This window comes from Vitis riparia, chromosome 17 (assembly GCF_004353265.1).
Source record: "Vitis riparia cultivar Riparia Gloire de Montpellier isolate 1030 chromosome 17, EGFV_Vit.rip_1.0, whole genome shotgun sequence".
Taxonomy (NCBI): Eukaryota; Viridiplantae; Streptophyta; class Magnoliopsida; order Vitales; family Vitaceae; genus Vitis; species Vitis riparia.
In genome coordinates, this window is record NC_048447.1 from 6,335,092 (window position 1) to 6,350,460 (window position 15,369).

The 15,369-nt window shown below is 36.1% G+C and overlaps 2 protein-coding genes across 5 annotated transcripts; one reads left to right on the forward strand and one right to left on the reverse strand.

Annotated features, from left to right (window-relative positions):
• Positions 1–1,122: 1,122 nt before the first annotated feature.
• Positions 1,123–4,773, forward strand: LOC117904275 (probable ubiquitin-like-specific protease 2A). Of its 3 annotated transcripts, none has more exons than XM_034816798.1 (7): positions 1,123–1,309; positions 2,590–2,827; positions 2,917–3,084; positions 3,175–3,306; positions 4,016–4,097; positions 4,182–4,295; positions 4,386–4,773. In XM_034816798.1, the coding sequence occupies exons 1-7, from the start codon at positions 1,249–1,251 to the stop codon at positions 4,464–4,466; spliced, it is 876 nt and encodes a 291-aa protein (XP_034672689.1). In that variant the 5' UTR covers positions 1,123–1,248; the 3' UTR covers positions 4,467–4,773. The 3 variants fall into 3 exon arrangements, with proteins under 3 accessions (XP_034672689.1, XP_034672688.1, XP_034672690.1); XM_034816797.1 differs by having other exon boundaries at positions 1,125–1,309; positions 2,578–2,827; XM_034816799.1 differs by lacking the exon at positions 1,123–1,309 and adding an exon at positions 1,394–1,549 and having other exon boundaries at positions 2,578–2,827.
• Positions 4,774–5,163: 390 nt separating this feature from the next.
• LOC117904670 (telomere length regulation protein TEL2 homolog) lies at positions 5,164–15,109 on the reverse strand. 2 transcript variants are annotated; one of them, XM_034817394.1, is made up of 13 exons: positions 14,896–15,109; positions 14,492–14,520; positions 14,303–14,405; positions 13,674–13,845; positions 12,737–12,922; positions 11,299–11,459; positions 10,681–10,957; positions 9,860–10,074; positions 9,488–9,586; positions 8,876–9,405; positions 7,763–8,532; positions 7,288–7,486; positions 5,164–5,556 (listed from the first exon to the last, which is right to left on the reverse strand). In XM_034817394.1, exons 1-13 carry the CDS (start codon positions 15,062–15,064, stop codon positions 5,398–5,400), a joined length of 3,069 nt encoding a protein of 1,022 aa, XP_034673285.1. In that variant the 5' UTR covers positions 15,065–15,109; the 3' UTR covers positions 5,164–5,397. The 2 variants fall into 2 exon arrangements, with proteins under 2 accessions (XP_034673285.1, XP_034673286.1); XM_034817395.1 differs by lacking the exons at positions 9,488–9,586; positions 9,860–10,074 and having other exon boundaries at positions 8,876–9,401.
• Positions 15,110–15,369: the final 260 nt, after the last annotated feature.

Sequence of the window (15,369 nt, forward strand, 5' to 3'; positions counted from 1 at the left end):
TAAATTATACTTAAGTGAGTGTTTGGTAATCAACCTGATAACTTAAAGAGACTTAATAACTTAATTTAAGTTATTAAATAAATTGATTTATGTGGTAAAATAACTTAATAATATAAGTTAAAGTAAAAAACAATTTTAAGTATTTTATTTTTTTATTCTCATTTATCTTAATTACTACCATAATATCTTTTGTTAATCTACGATTCTTTATTATTACTCAACCTCCTTTACCTTAGTTATAATTTATAAGGACAAATCTGTGTTATCAATTATTTATAATAAATTTTAAGTTAATTTTCTCAAATAACCTTAATACTTAAAATAATAATTTAGTAATAAGTTTTAAGTCAACAACTTAAGGATAATCTAATTTAAAGTCAATTTAAGTCATTAAGTAATACGTATTAAATTTTACCTCATAAGTTTGATTTAAAACTTATTACTTAATTTTTACTTTAACTATTAAAATTGTTTGATGAAAACAACCTAAATTTTATTTTAAATCATCAAGTTAACATATTTATCCTCATAAATTATAATTAGAAATCAAATAACAATGAATGTTATGAAGTAATAAAAAGATGGTGCAGGTAACTAAGATAAATGATAAGAAAAATGAAAGAATAAGTTAATTATTTTTATTTATTACTTAAAAGTTACTTTTTATTTTAAGTTATTTTATCAAATATATTTAATTTAATTAATTAATTAAATTAAATTATTAAATCACTTTAAAGTTGATTTACCAAACACTCAAAAAATTAAAGAAGATAATTTAATCATGGTTAATTTGTAACCGTGGGTAAGATAAGGAAGGAAAACAACTTAAAAGGAGCTATCATTAGTTATTAAAATTAGGATTAATTATCTTTGATTTGTTTGTTAATTTTTTATTTTCTTTTTGTATGATTGATGCGTGTGTTTTTATTTTTATTATTTATTTATTTTTATTTTTATTTTTATTTTTATTTTTATTTCTTGAGGGTTGAGTTCAGAACTTATGATTTACATTGCTATTTCAGTTAACGAGGGTCCATGTAGAAGTTTAAAAGAAAAAAGAATTATAGAAAAAGTGAAAAAAATGAAAATTTGAAGGAGGGCAGATGTCATTTTCCTGCCAACCAAACGGAGAATTAGAACGGTCAGTGACACCCATATATTTGTATTAATGACGCTCAAATAACTCATCGTTTGGAGCTCCGCGGGTTGCAGGGGATTCGAGAGAGACGAATGTGAAAAGTGAAAACCATGGTGAAGAAGAAACCCCGAAATTCAAATGCTCCAATCGATCTCGCCTCTGCAGACTCTGGTAAATTAAATTCTCAACTGTGCCATCATTCTCCTTTTCTTTTCTCTCCACTTCTTCTTGTTCTGATTACATTTTCTTGGGTGAGGGTGTTCGTCTTTTGTTTTTTTTTTTTTTGGTTCATTTCCCTCTGTTTGGTTGCTGAGAAAATGGACGAAACGAAATGAACGTTCCATATTTTCTTCAAACTAGTGCGAGAGGGAGACAGAAGCGCAGTCTGAATTTACTGTATAGTTTTATGAGGTTGGTTTCAGTGGAACTTTTACTGTGTTACTGATAGAAAATGCAAAAAATCGACTTTCAAGTTTACGTTGTTATCTCACATTTTCTTGGGAGCCAAACAGTGGGTGAAGTGTGGATTGTAATCTTATGCTTCAAGAGGTTCATTTTGGCCTTGAATTAGGGTTTGGCTATGCTAGTATTGTTTTGGTATTGAATTGATTGTTAAATAAGGGTTTGTTGCATATTAGGGTAATGTTTGTTTACAGTGTTCGTCAATGTGTTATCAATTGAATAAATGCTTTAGCCCTTCTCCCCAAACGTCTGTAAGCCAAAGGTGAAAGTTGAGGGAAGCGTCTATTACAGAAGAAAAACCTGGAAACAACTTATAATGTTGGAATGGCAGTGCTGAAATCAAGGGCATGATGTTGGCTTGAAATAAAGAGAACTGCTCAACAACCTTGTTTTGTTTGAATTGTTGATGCCATCATGCGCAGTTGGATCTTCCAGAGAGGTGCTAATCTTTTAGATTAAATGGGGAATATGGATTTGCAATGGTTTTTCGATCCTAGTACTACAGGGATTGCACATTTATTTTGACATGTCTGCAACTAATTGTAGTGTAGTGTTAATTGTAAAGAGTGTGCACCCTGTGTCTATTATGAACTCAGCAGTTGGAAAGTGTGTTTCACTAGCCCTGCCATTGGTTGAAAACAAAATGAAGAAAAAAGAAAGAATGTATTTTTGAGCATTTTCTTCGTAATTATCTTGGTTCCTGACAAGTGAAAGGCTCAACTTAACTACCCCGCTGAGTTTTGTGTGCTTCATTTGAGCATGAGTTTTGCCTTTTCGACCCCAAAGGGTAACAAAACTACATATAAGATTCAAAATCTTCATTGAATTTTTTTTTGTCATTTTCTTAGTAGCCAAACAGTTCAATAGCATTATTTTTAATCTGATGCTTATGTGGTTTCATCAAATCTATGGAATGTCCTATTGAGCAAGGCATTGAGTTTTAGAAATTTGATGTGCAATTAATTGCGTTCTGACAGAAAGCTATTTAGATTATTCAAAACATCGCTCATGTTGGCGACACATGGTGGCACATCTACAAGCTCAGAAAAAGAGGATGACTAAACATGAGATTGAAGAGATAAAGGAGATCTTTGAATTTACTACGCCATGTTTTTCAAATACCTTCCCTCACCATGAACGATCAAAGAGGCGCATAAATTGCAAGAACATAATCGTCCGTAAAGAAAAGAAGAAGCTTGACACCGCTGCATTTGAATGGTACTTCAGGTAGGGCCTAGATCCCGGTTATCCATGGCTGAAAAAGTAGCCTCTGATTTACTTTATATATTCTGATCAGATGTTTTTGAAACATGTAGGAACTTATGGAAGAGCTTCTCTGATGATAAAAAGAGTTCATTTGGCTACCTTGATTGTTTATGGTTTTCATTCTACCTGAAAACATCTTCTAGAGAAAAAGTGTTGAATTGGATAAAAAAGAAGAGAATTTTTTCAAGGAAATATGTTTTTGTTCCCATTGTTTGTTGGTAGGTATTTTCATTATCTTGACAACTGAAGTTGGTACTCTTGTTGTTGTTCTATGGTGTTAATTAAGTTGAAAGTTATCATTTTTTCAGGAATCACTGGAGCCTCCTGATCTTGTGCCATTTTGGTGAGAGTTTGGAGTCAAAAATTAGGGCGCCATGCATGTTATTGCTGGATTCACTTCAAATGGCAAACCCAAAGCGCCTTGAGCCAAATATACGGAAGTATGTTTTCTTCTTCCTTTTAAAGCCATTTTTGTAGCCTGAGTGCAATGCGCAATGACATCCCAACTGAGGTGCCTCACATGCCAAGGCACACATCATCTTGTTTATTTATTTATGTTAGTAAGCTTGGGGCAAAATGACGTTATCTTGATCCTTTCTAAAAATGCACAGGAAATGGTCCCTTTTTCAGAAGAATTAACAACAAAAATGGTTGTATTTGTGAAATTGTGTTGAAAAATGTTAGGGTCCAAAAAATGCTTATATTTTCCTTTGGTTTCTAAGTTTCTCTAACCCAAAACAGTTAAATATAGACTTGTTTATTTTTTTTAGAACACTTTTATTGTTAAAATTTCCGTAGTATATTGAATTTTTGTATTATTACATAATTTTTTGTTGAATGCTTATTTTAAATGCTTATAATCTTGACTTTTTTGTTACCTGGTTTGGGATTTTGGAATACTTGGCAATATATGAGTGTACATGACAAAGATTTTAATGTTCAAATTTACAATATTTTATAAAATTGCACAAGTACACTTAGATTGTTAAGCGCCCACCTTGAGTAGCTCATTCTGTCTTGTGCCTTTCAGAATTATAATTGTATCTTTTTTCTTAAAACAAAAAATTATTTTAAATCTTCTTCCCCGTTTCTTTATAGTTGCACAATTGAGGATTGGATTACAACATGTTACTTGTCTTTGTTTTTCAGATTTGTATTTGACATTTATAAAGAAGAAGGCAGGCCAGAGAGCAAACAGTTGATTTCTAAAATTCCCTTGTTGGTGCCCAAGGTGAATAAATGCACACTTGTGATGATTTTTATTGGCCAATTCTTGTCAATTTTCACTTTTAACGAGCAAAACTAATCCCTTCAGGTGCCACAGCAGAGGAATGGTGAGGAATGTGGCAATTTTGTTCTGTACTTCATCAATTTGTTTATGGATGGTGCTCCAGAAAATTTTAGTGTTTCCGAGGGCTACCCTTATTTTGTAAGTTCTTCCTCTGCATGTCATTTATGTTGTGAATCAAAGCTAAAGTGTTTTAGTGATGGAGAGTGACCTTATGTTGCCACATTGCAGATGAAAAAGAACTGGTTTGGCCCTGAAGCCTTGGAACATTTCTTCAGGAAACTTGATTCCATTCCAAAGCCTGATCTGTGAATTCTGATGGAGGATTGAGCGTACATATTTCCATATTTCGGATGGTCAAACTATGACCAGGAAAATAGCGACTATGCTTGTACATGCAGTGTATGTTGATCATATATTTGTGATTGCAATGACTTCTTGCCCATGTGGTAATTCAAGTTAGATTCAGGGATACATACAGAGATAATAGTTTCACCATTCATAGAGAGGAGCACCCTCTTTTTGGATAGCTATAAAGCCCATTTGATACATACAGAAGTTGTTTATAGCTTACCATTTGATGCTGATATCTAGCTTTTCTTTGCTGTTTTGTTGCAAATATCACGATTGAGCTCTCATTTAAGTATAGATATTGACCACTGCAAACAGGTACGATATCATAGGCTGAGAGGAGTTTTCTCAAGAAATTTCTCGTATCAGCTCCTCCATAGTTCCAAAGGCACTGAAACATAATTTATAGGTACATCCTTGGTGCTCTCCAAAGCTGCAGGGCAATGAGGCTACAGTTTCAACTTGGCCTACCCACTAGAGAAGATCCTTTGCTTTGGAAATTGCCCAAACAATACTTTACAGCTAATTGAAATATGGCAACATGGATTCATACATGGAAATAATTGACTTCTATCGTACACTTGGATCATACCCTATCAGCATGCAAGCTAGCCGATACGTTACCATTTTAAATGGTTTCTAAAATTTGGTTTTGCCCTTTTTTTCATAGAAGAAAAGGTATAAGGTTTATATTTATTTATTACAAGCTTTACACAGCATTTTCTCCTTTCTCACCTTGAAAGCAAACTCAATGTAGCTTCCATTCTTTCATGTAAAAATGCCATTCTTGTATGAGCTAACCCGGATTTGTAGATACACAATCAAACTGGTAAAAAAAGTCTTACGGCATAAAACAATACCAAAATGGCTTACAGAAACAAGATCATTCAATTTAGTATTGTACACTTGGGTGGGGAATTTTAATTTCCCCCTTCAACATATTAGAAGACAGACCGATGCTCTTTGTCTTGAATGTGCTTTCTGATGTCTCTAGTGCTCGGGAAGATTGGAGAGCCATCTCCGCATGGAGTTGGAGACATGCCATAGCCATCTGAAATAAAAATATCTCATCAGTTCTGTTGGATGCAGCATCAAAATATAAACGTTCAGGATTTCCAGAAAAAGATTGTTTTAACAGAAAACATACCAAAAAAAATAGCTATTAGAATATTTCTTTCTTTGATCAATAAACCCGGATAAATGTAATATTTTAAGTGCCTAACAAAAGAAGGGTATGCAGCCTGCATACACACTAGGTATACAGACAGCCCAAAAAAATAAAAATAAAAATAAAAATAAAGATATGTTATGTGCATCCTAAACAACACTTACATGTTGGTGTGGATCGGGTAATATTCTAAACCAAGTACTATATTTCCACAATGACATTTATAGTTCTATGCTATACATACATTCTTAGAGTTCAACCCTTTTGAGGCAGCATGGTTTCATAGGTACCGGTAACCATGTCTAGACTTGACTAGTTCAGATGACACTCAAGATGTGAAATGCCCTCTGGAAAAAACAATTCACTGAATAGCCAGTAGAATTCTTTTGCCCATCTATGAGCTCCTTTAGATCAAAGGTTGGGATCTATTGAACATATCTATCGAACGTACTATACTGCAATATCACTTTATGTATAGGCCTCTTATATGGGTTATCAGTAAAGCAGAACTGCTATCCCAGTGTGGAAAGACGAATCAACCCGTGTTCCACCTAATTTCTGTTCTACAGAGTATAAGTTAGTTTCTAAAAGTTCTTGATGTCAAAGAAAGGAAGCGCTGACCAATATTATGATTTCCAAGAAGCATTATGAGTATTATTTACAGTTTAGAAAATAATTGTTAATATTTAAACAGGTAAAACTCAGAGGTCCACAGGAACATAGCTCTTTTGAAAAGCTTTTCCATCCAAAAAGAAAAGGAAACTTGTGCAAAGGGTGGGGGTGCGAGGAGGCAGATCATTAGCAGCCGTAGCAAAGGATGATGCCAGAACCATAAGCAAAAACTTGAGGGTTATCTCCTATTAAACCTTGAAACGACGCATTATTGTGTTTCTTGCAATTCTCTCATGTGCATATTGCAACAGATGGGGGTTTTCCCTTTACAACCGATGATTATGACAATAATAAATCATGACAAAGATGGAGTTTTGATAGGAAAAAAAAATTGAAGAAATGGATGCTGGTGGGCATCTCCATCTCATCTGTATCCTGCTCATGGAAATTGGGAGAGACTCCTGTGGGCTTCTTGAAAAAGGCAGAAGGGCTTAGACAAGGTGACTCATTATCATAAATCTTAAATCTAAACTAGCATGAGAGCAACAGGAGCTCCCATGTAATGACATTTGTTGTGGGCAAACAGATTAGGCATATTTAGAAAGTGTGAAATTGTCAAACATATGTAAATTCTTCAATAAATATGGATACTAGATGTAGATTGAAGGAGATAGGAATGATGGTTGGAAAATACACAGGAGCGACTATTTTCAATAAGGGGAGAATGAAGAGGTGTTGCCAACATAATTAAGCATGATGAAGGGCTCTTAAATGTACTACATGATGAACATGGAGGCAGATGATGCTTAATTTGCAGTTCCATCAATCAATGCACTACAAACAAAACTAGGTTTTTTGTTGTTGTTTCATGAGCCCCAAAAGTTGGCATAGACTTTCAAAAACAGATTTAAATCATGCACTGTGAGTGACAAGCAGAAAACAACAAGACAGAAAAAGCAGGCTAGAAATCCTGGCCTCCATGGAACATAATTTTTTGCTTACAGTATAGCAGTCTTTATCAGTATCTGTATCAGCTACATTAAGAGCCCATGTGCGAACCCATTCAAGCCCTTTAGAAAGCTCAGGATTTCCTTCCACCAAGGCAGATGCTACATAAGAGGGATGAAGTGCCATCAACACGCATGAAGCTGCAAAAAGGACAGCTCTCCTGACATAAGCTTCTTTGTGATAGCATACCTCCCTGCATGTTAACAGCCATAATGTCAACCGCTGGATAAACAAATGGTTCCTGCCACCAGGAAGATCAGCACATGACTCACTGATGCAGGGATGAACCCACCATTTTTAATAAGTATACCTACCATTAATTCCCATGTTAGTGTCAGTTGTATATGGTATTGGTAGCCAGACCTGATGATAGGTTCTACCCTGATACTGAACATGTAAATTAACTCCATAAAGACTATACCTAAAGTAGTGCTTTATAGCTAAGCATCTATATACTGATGTTCAATACCTGGAGCTTAGCATATCCAGAAGTGGTGAAGCCAAAGCCGACGCTTCGGGATGCATACTTGCACATTTCATGCATACACCAAGCATATATATCAGTTTTCCCAGGACAATAAAGTCCCTAGCAAGCAAGTCAACACCATGCCTTCTCTTATCAAACCCCTGCATGGCTGGAAGCATAAATGCTGCTGCATACAAAGGAAACTTGTTCTGAGACCATTCTGTCTGGCTTTCTGGCATATTTTTCAATCTGAGGCTCCATCGGCGAGTCTTTCCTCTTTTTACCTGATTGGGTTTTGGGGGAAGTTCCCTCTCATAGCTATATGATAAATTCAACAAAGATCCTGTTCCTGACATCTCTTTCCATGAACCAGCTCCGGGAGGCCCTATGCTAGAGGGCAGGAACCATGGTTGAGTCTCCGAAATGGTTGATATGAGGGCTCCAGGCTGACGTTTCGGTTTCATGGTTCTAGTATCAGCGAGTTCCTGTGCAGCATCTGTCATGATGTCAAGTATAAGTATGCGTTGACTGACATCCACATTGGGTGAATATAATAATTTATGGAGAGCATCAAGAGACTCGAATGGACAGGTGACGAGCAAAGCAACCAGTGCTTTTTGCCTCTTTTCTTCAGCTGATTCTTCCTCCCCTTCTATGGTCAAATCAGAACAACGAACCTGTACAAGTGTTCTGACAAGGTCGCCTGTCAAATGCCGAAGCTCATCTGGCGAGGCACGAACAAGATTTTCGGCAACATCAAGAGCCCTTTCAACCTGAAAAATTAAGAAATTGTTTTCATTCTCATAGGGGATTTTTAGTTAAACACCTTTCCAAGTTACAGCTTTCTAAAAAATATATTTATAGATGTCAAATGAAAGTAAATAAGGCATAGATGGCTTCCACAAGTGATACCTAGGCATGAAAACAAACTGCAATGGGTAATTACAGCTGTTGGTTCCACTGATTTATCCTAGACATTTTGTTAGAGTTCATTAGGGAAATCCTACAGTTGGCAATATAAAATGTTGGACCTCACAAATAGCAAAAACTTGTTTTGAGGTTTACTTTCAAGATAACCTTAGGAGACAAAGATAGACAATTACTATAATGACTTACACCATCTGCATCGTCAGATTTCCGTAATGCTCCAACAACGTCAACCACCTGCGTGATTTTTTTTTTCAAATCTGTGTCATCATCTGACAAGTCATATGGCTGTAAAGATGAGTCATTTGAGCTTTCAGAATTGTCACTTGCATTATCATCATCACTGCCACCAGAAGTGGATTCATCATTTAACATTGCTGGATCAATAATCTCATCTGGATCAACTAACCTAAATTTAGATAATTTCTTGTCTCTATCCTTCAAATTATTGCCCGCTCCACCGTCAACTGCAGAGTCCAATTCCTTTCCTGCAACTGAAGCAGTAGAATTTTCTATTTCTTTTATACCCTTTTCCGTGGAAGATGAGGCAACTTGAATCCCTTTATCTGGGGTAACTAATCCAAATTCCCAGTCAATAGTCTCCCCACTGCAGCTATCATCCAGGTGCAAAGGATTTTTTGGGTCAACCACTTTAGAAAATACTAATGCGACACTGCTAGCCATTCTCCGAACCAGATGGTCAGGGCTCTCCAGCCTACCTGTCAGGAATTGGACAAGATATAAGAACAACAATATCAGCACCATAAGATGCCAAGTAGTATCAAAGTAACAAGATTCTACAGCTAACTCCTCGAAGGATTGAATGCATCACTTCTTTCGTTGCATCTAGTTCTTCTTTTGACATCTTCTCTAGAGAAATTCCTACAGCTGCGGTTATATCTGCATCTTAAGTCAAGGCACAGTGGAATCCAGGGGAAGAAAGGAAAATGTGACAAAAGAATGAAGCATGATCCCAAATATCATGAATAATAAGAGGAGGAGCACCTATGAGAAAATAACATTTCCTTTTTGTGACAAGAAAATTCATTAATTACAAAATATCTGATTTCTTTCTGGTAAATATCAAACTTCCTACAAACAATCTGGCCAATTACAGAAAGAATCTCTCAAGGGAATATTTCATTCAAGGGGGGAAGGAGAGAGGAAGGATACAAGTTTGCTGCTCTATTGGGGCTGACTGCACAAACTCCTGTTTGGACCACACTGCTACCAAGTGTTGCACTGTGTCTATAAGACCATGGGTATTGTGGCCCTTTGTTAGTGAATTGGCTCCAGGTGGGCATTCAAGAACGGCAAATTGAAGGATCCATCTCAAGCAACAAAGAGGAAATACTTTCCAGAGTAAAAATTTGTCAATAAACATAGACCTAAAAGAGAAAGAAAAATCAATGTTTCCCATAGGCAAGTAGACAAGACATATTAAAGCACACCAAATAAGGCCATTACCCAAGTACAAAAAACAATATCTAGTATTGTTGAAACACATCAACTTGAAATGATAAGGAACTTTGCCTTCTTCCCCCATAAGTAATGAAAATTATGAAATTGTAAAAATAATTTCACTTTCAGTCCACTAGAACCTGATTGCTATTCTGTTTGCTTTAAGCATCTGTATGATGATTGGGTCCAAGGAAAATGATAAATTAGTCAATTCTAGATTAGTGAGTCATTTTGTCAGCATTCACTCAAGAAATCAAAGACTGCTAGTCAGTGTACCAAAGATTAGAGGAAAATCAACAATATTCCTAATATGTTGGTAACATTACCTCAGAATCATGACACAATACTATTGATTTGCAGAAATTAATAACATTATGTCAAGAAAGAAATGGAGAAAATGCAAAAAACGGAAAGTCAACATTTCTATGGCCTGGATTCTAGAATTATAAATTTAATGATTAATCAAAATTTTGTGTTACAGAACATGTATTTCATAAGCAAAGAAGGCCCTTGTACGAGCCACGTACGCATACCTCACTGACTTTTGACGATAAAAAATTTGATGAAACAACATCCACAGAGTCCAGTAAGCTTCAGTATCACTTGCTTGTTCAGTTGCCAGATAATGCAGAATCTGTTCAGACATTCTTTCCACAGCATATGGATCTTTAATTGCTTCCATCATCTTTGACCAAAATAGAAAACCAGGATTTGTCTCAAATACATCTGCATCAATTAAATCAGTATTTGACTGCAAGAAGCTCCTTATATGTGCGAGAATCCGTGGGATGACCTCTCCTAATAGCACATCTGTGAAACAATAACAACTAACATTTAGGTAATAGTTTTAGTACTCTCATTCTTGACACAATGAATAAAAGAAAGTTACAAGAGGTTCTTAGTTAATAGTTTCAAGGAAAAGTATCAGTAGAGAAGAAAACAATAGCAGGTTCCATGGATCACAGAAATAACATGGGTCATGACAGGTTCAATTGCCACCTTTCTCCCAAAATGTCAATCACTAAGAGAAGCAAAAACAAAATTAGCAGGGAAGTGTGGCTCCTTTAAACAGGATGTCACACAAACAATGCCATTTTCCTCTTACTTAAGTGTAAATTTTCAATTGCACTAACTGAAAATTTCCTGATTACCTACAGACCCACGCCGACAAATGCGAGCAAATGTTTCTCCAACAAATAGGAAGGTACCATCCATGTCATTTTTATCCAAGCTAGCTGCTTCATCATGTAGTTTCATACTCTTTTCTTCAACTCCAGCAAGAAGTTGAATGGCAATCTGCTTGAAGAAGAAACTGAGATACTCTTGTGAAGAATAAACAATGAATCAAAAGGAATAAAAGAATGGAGTATGATTATGTATGAGTGGTGTGGGGATGAAACCTTAGCTAGTGCCTTTCCCTTCCCTGTTTGCCTTAGTTGCATCAAAGGAGGCTTGGGTGGCGGATGTTTGGGATGACATGGGTCAGGGGGGGCATTGGAATCGTCATTTCATTAGACATTTAAATGATTGGGAGCTAAACGATGTAAACGATTTTTTTCTTAAGAATTCGAAAGTCTGTGAAGAGGGGTGTGAAGGATAAAGTGGTGTGGATGGGTTCTAGAAAGGGGGTCTTCTCAGTTAAATCTTGTTATTCCATTCTGGAGCCAAGGTATGCGACTCCCTTTCCTATTGTCGTCATCTAGTATTCCTTAGTCTTTTTAAAAGTGTCATTTTTAGCTTGGGAAGCTAGTTGGGGCAAAGTGTTGATCTTCTATTAGATTCAAGAGAGAGATGGGCTTTGGCAAATAGATGTGTTCTTTGCAAATATGATGAGGAATCGGTTGATCACATTCTCATTCATTGTGATGTTGATCTTGTATTGGATTCAAGCTAGTTGGGGCAAATAGAGAATTTGCTTTGGCAACTTTTTATCTCTTCGTTTGGCATTGGTTGGGTCCTTCCTTCGTCAGTAAGGGACACTCTTTTAGAGTGGCATGATTCCTCGGTAGGAAGAAAACATAAGAAGCTCTGAGGAGTGATTCTCCTTTGCATTTTTTGGACAATTTGGAAGGAGAGAACCAAAGAGTGTTTGACAATAAGGAGCAACCGGTTCAAGCATTAAAACACTCATTCCTTGGTAATCTTTTGTCTTGGAGTAGCATGCACATAGAAGTGGGTTCATTGTCTCTTATTGATTTTGTAGATTGGGTGGGTTCTTGATAAGAGTGAGAGTGTTTGTTTTTTGGTTGTCCACTCCCTCTAGTGTTGTGCTTTTTGGAACCCTCTATATACCTTGATGTATAGCATCCTTGTTCACTTATAATATTTACCCTTTATTTATCAAAAAAAAAAAAAAAAAGGATTATGTATGAATCATGCATTATTAAATCATTCCTAAATGACTAGTGACATTAGAAGTTAAACATTCTATCTAAATATGTTCTAATCCAACACATGAACAGGGATTTGTGAAAGTGTCATGTTGATATAAACTGTTAAACAGAGTTCAACACTTCAACTTTCACAAATAGATCAAATTTATGTATATAGAAACCCAGAAAATTTCCACCAGAAGAAAAATAAGGATACTGTGATGAAAGTGAAGTTGGGGCTCCTAATGGCGCTTTGTCAGGTATAGACACCATGAGCTGTGCCACCCTAGATACAGCTGGCTTCATTCTTTCACTAATAGAATCTTCCGATTGAAAAGAACTGCCAAATTCTCTAGCCATCTGGAGTATTCCATCATTTTCAAACAAGCAAAGGACAAGTAATCTGTCACAATAAAAGAAAATATTAATAGATAGACTGCTAGTTTCTGATTATCTAGAACTCAGATGGATAAATGATAGTATCGTTAGATATCCCCTATGAATCTATGATCATTGACTATTCATGCAGACATGTCACCCACAGTCAGCATTTATTAATTACACATTGTAGCAGTAAATATCTAATAACACATATTATATGCTTGAATATGAACTCTAACTCTAACAATGCACTCAAACTAGATACACCAACACATAGGTCACATGAAACAAGAACATGTCCTCAAGACACTGATAACAAGAAGATAATAAGTGGCCAACAAAAAGTGAAGGCAGAAGGAGCAGGAGCAGGAGCAGGAGCAGGAGCAGGAGCAGGAGGAGGGGGTTTCAACACATAAGATTTATTTCAGGGGGGCAGAAATCATCTAAAAGCAGGAACTAAGCCTAGTGGTTAATGTATTTTTTTTTTTTTTCAAAATAGTGACTAGGCTCAAACCCAATTCTCATCATAGATGTTTTTCAATTTTTTTTAAGTGGGGCACATCACCCTCCTGGTCCTTTCTTCAAGTGGGGATCCAGAATTGTTGTGGAAGAGGTTGGGTGGAATCCTGTAGCTCAATTTTTAATTAGATGAATATGTTCAAAATATTATAGTAATAAGGATTCAACAGAGCTACTTTCATGTGCAACCTGAACTAGACTGAAAATGGAAAAATCAGAAACATAATATCAACACCTAAGTTTCACCTCTTTACCTTTCAGCATTTGAGCATACAGTGTTGACACGAAGACTATCCCTTCCATTATGCTGTAGACAAGGCACTAGAGTCTGAACAACCTCAGTGGCAAGTCCTTCGACAAAGAAAACATCATAGACATGTTTTTGTGCAGAAATAGGAAAACAAGCTAGCCAGTTGGAAGCAACCTCTGCATGTAACAACTTATATCAGCAACCATGGACTTGGATAATTAATTGGCATAAAATTTTCCAGCATTATATCTCTTCTTAAAAGACAGGGACCAGGATAAGAGAACTATCTATACAGAGAGAATTATGTGTCCCAACTAGGCAAACTATATGAATAAACCAAAACAAACATATCTTAACTTTCCATTAAACCAAAGACAGTGAGTTGAATGGCTTAAGAAGCAAACATGAATTTTAACTTTGGCTTTGATTTTTCCTCACTATCTGGATATAGAAGACAAGACAAAATGCTGCTTAAAAAAACAAATAAATTAAGTTCAAGGGTACTGTTTGGTTAACATATTGGAAGTACTTTTATTACTTCTAAGACAATATAAGCAATCTTAGATCCTTAAAGCAAGAATGTACTTGCAAAATCTAACCAAACAGTACCTACATATGTGGTAATCAACTTACCATACAACAAAACCCTCGCCAAAGTTGGAAATGCAGTTCCTTGGTAGAACACCCACCACCAATCACTCCTCTCATCTGAAGAAGGGACCTCAGTCCTAAGGACCTGAATGTATTAGGATGGAACTAAATTACATGAAATTGGAAATAAAATGCATGAGTTTCAAAATCAACTACATTAACAACACTCACTTGATCTCTGTACTGCTCATCGATGCTACCTAGAACTCAAATGTATACAAACTGATTAGTGATATTTCATGTCAATTTTTACAGCCAAGAAAATGAAAATCTCTGTTCATCGTTAATTTGCTAAGAAACAAACGAAATCAATCCACTGTTTGCTTCCCAAGAAAACGGAGGCAAAGAAAAGAGAATAAAATTTCGGATATAATAAATCTCATAAATTGGCGCAGAAAAAAACGAAAGAACCTCCATCAACTGTGCCTAATTTCAACTCCTTATTTCAATTGAGCCTGGCTGCTCAAATCTCACTAAACCAAAACGGAGTGACATGAAAGTTTCAAAATTCCGTTTCCTATTCTTTTCCTCAGTTCTCTCGGAAGCCAAACAGAAGGAATAGGAAATTTTCCGACCTGAGAAAGCAGATGAGTCGAGAGGGAATAGGCGGACAGCAAGGGAGTGAAGAGCACAAATGAGTTGGTCGACGTGTTTGGCTTCGTTAATGGCGGAGATTACATCTCCGACCTTGTGAAGAACTGTGGGCTCCAGTTCCCTTCTGCGCCTCTTTGGTCCGTTCTCCATGCCTTCCACTGCTATTTTGATTTCTCGCAGCTAATGTTATGTTTCGCGAAAACAAATTGATTTGGAAAAATACAGATGCAAATCAACAGGAGTGCAGCTTGGGTTGGGCTGGGTTGGGTTTAAGGCCACCTCGAAACCACTTTAACAAACACTCTGATCCAAGCCCAAGCCCAAGCCCAAGCCCACCGAAACTCCAACCCAAAACTCGAGTTGTCGGGTTCATAGATTTCATAAAACCTACTTGTAATGTTTTTTTCTTCAATTTTAATTTTCATACAATTATATCAAGATTTAAATCATAAATG

Coding starts and splice junctions, on each gene's coding strand:
- LOC117904275 (XM_034816797.1), top strand. CDS start 1,249: ATGGTGAAGAAGAAACCCCGAAATTCAAATGCTCCAATCGATCTCGCC. Junction 1,310..2,577: donor TCTCGCCTCTGCAGACTCTG/GTAAATTAAATT, acceptor GCGTTCTGACAG/AAAGCTATTTAGATTATTCA. Junction 4,296..4,385: donor CCGAGGGCTACCCTTATTTT/GTAAGTTCTTCC, acceptor GCCACATTGCAG/ATGAAAAAGAACTGGTTTGG.
- LOC117904670 (XM_034817394.1), bottom strand. CDS start 15,064: ATGGAGAACGGACCAAAGAGGCGCAGAAGGGAACTGGAGCCCACAGTT. Junction 14,521..14,895: donor CGACTCATCTGCTTTCTCAG/GTCGGAAAATTT, acceptor TTTGAGTTCTAG/GTAGCATCGATGAGCAGTAC. Junction 10,075..10,680: donor TATCGTCAAAAGTCAGTGAG/GTATGCGTACGT, acceptor TTTCTCTTTTAG/GTCTATGTTTATTGACAAAT.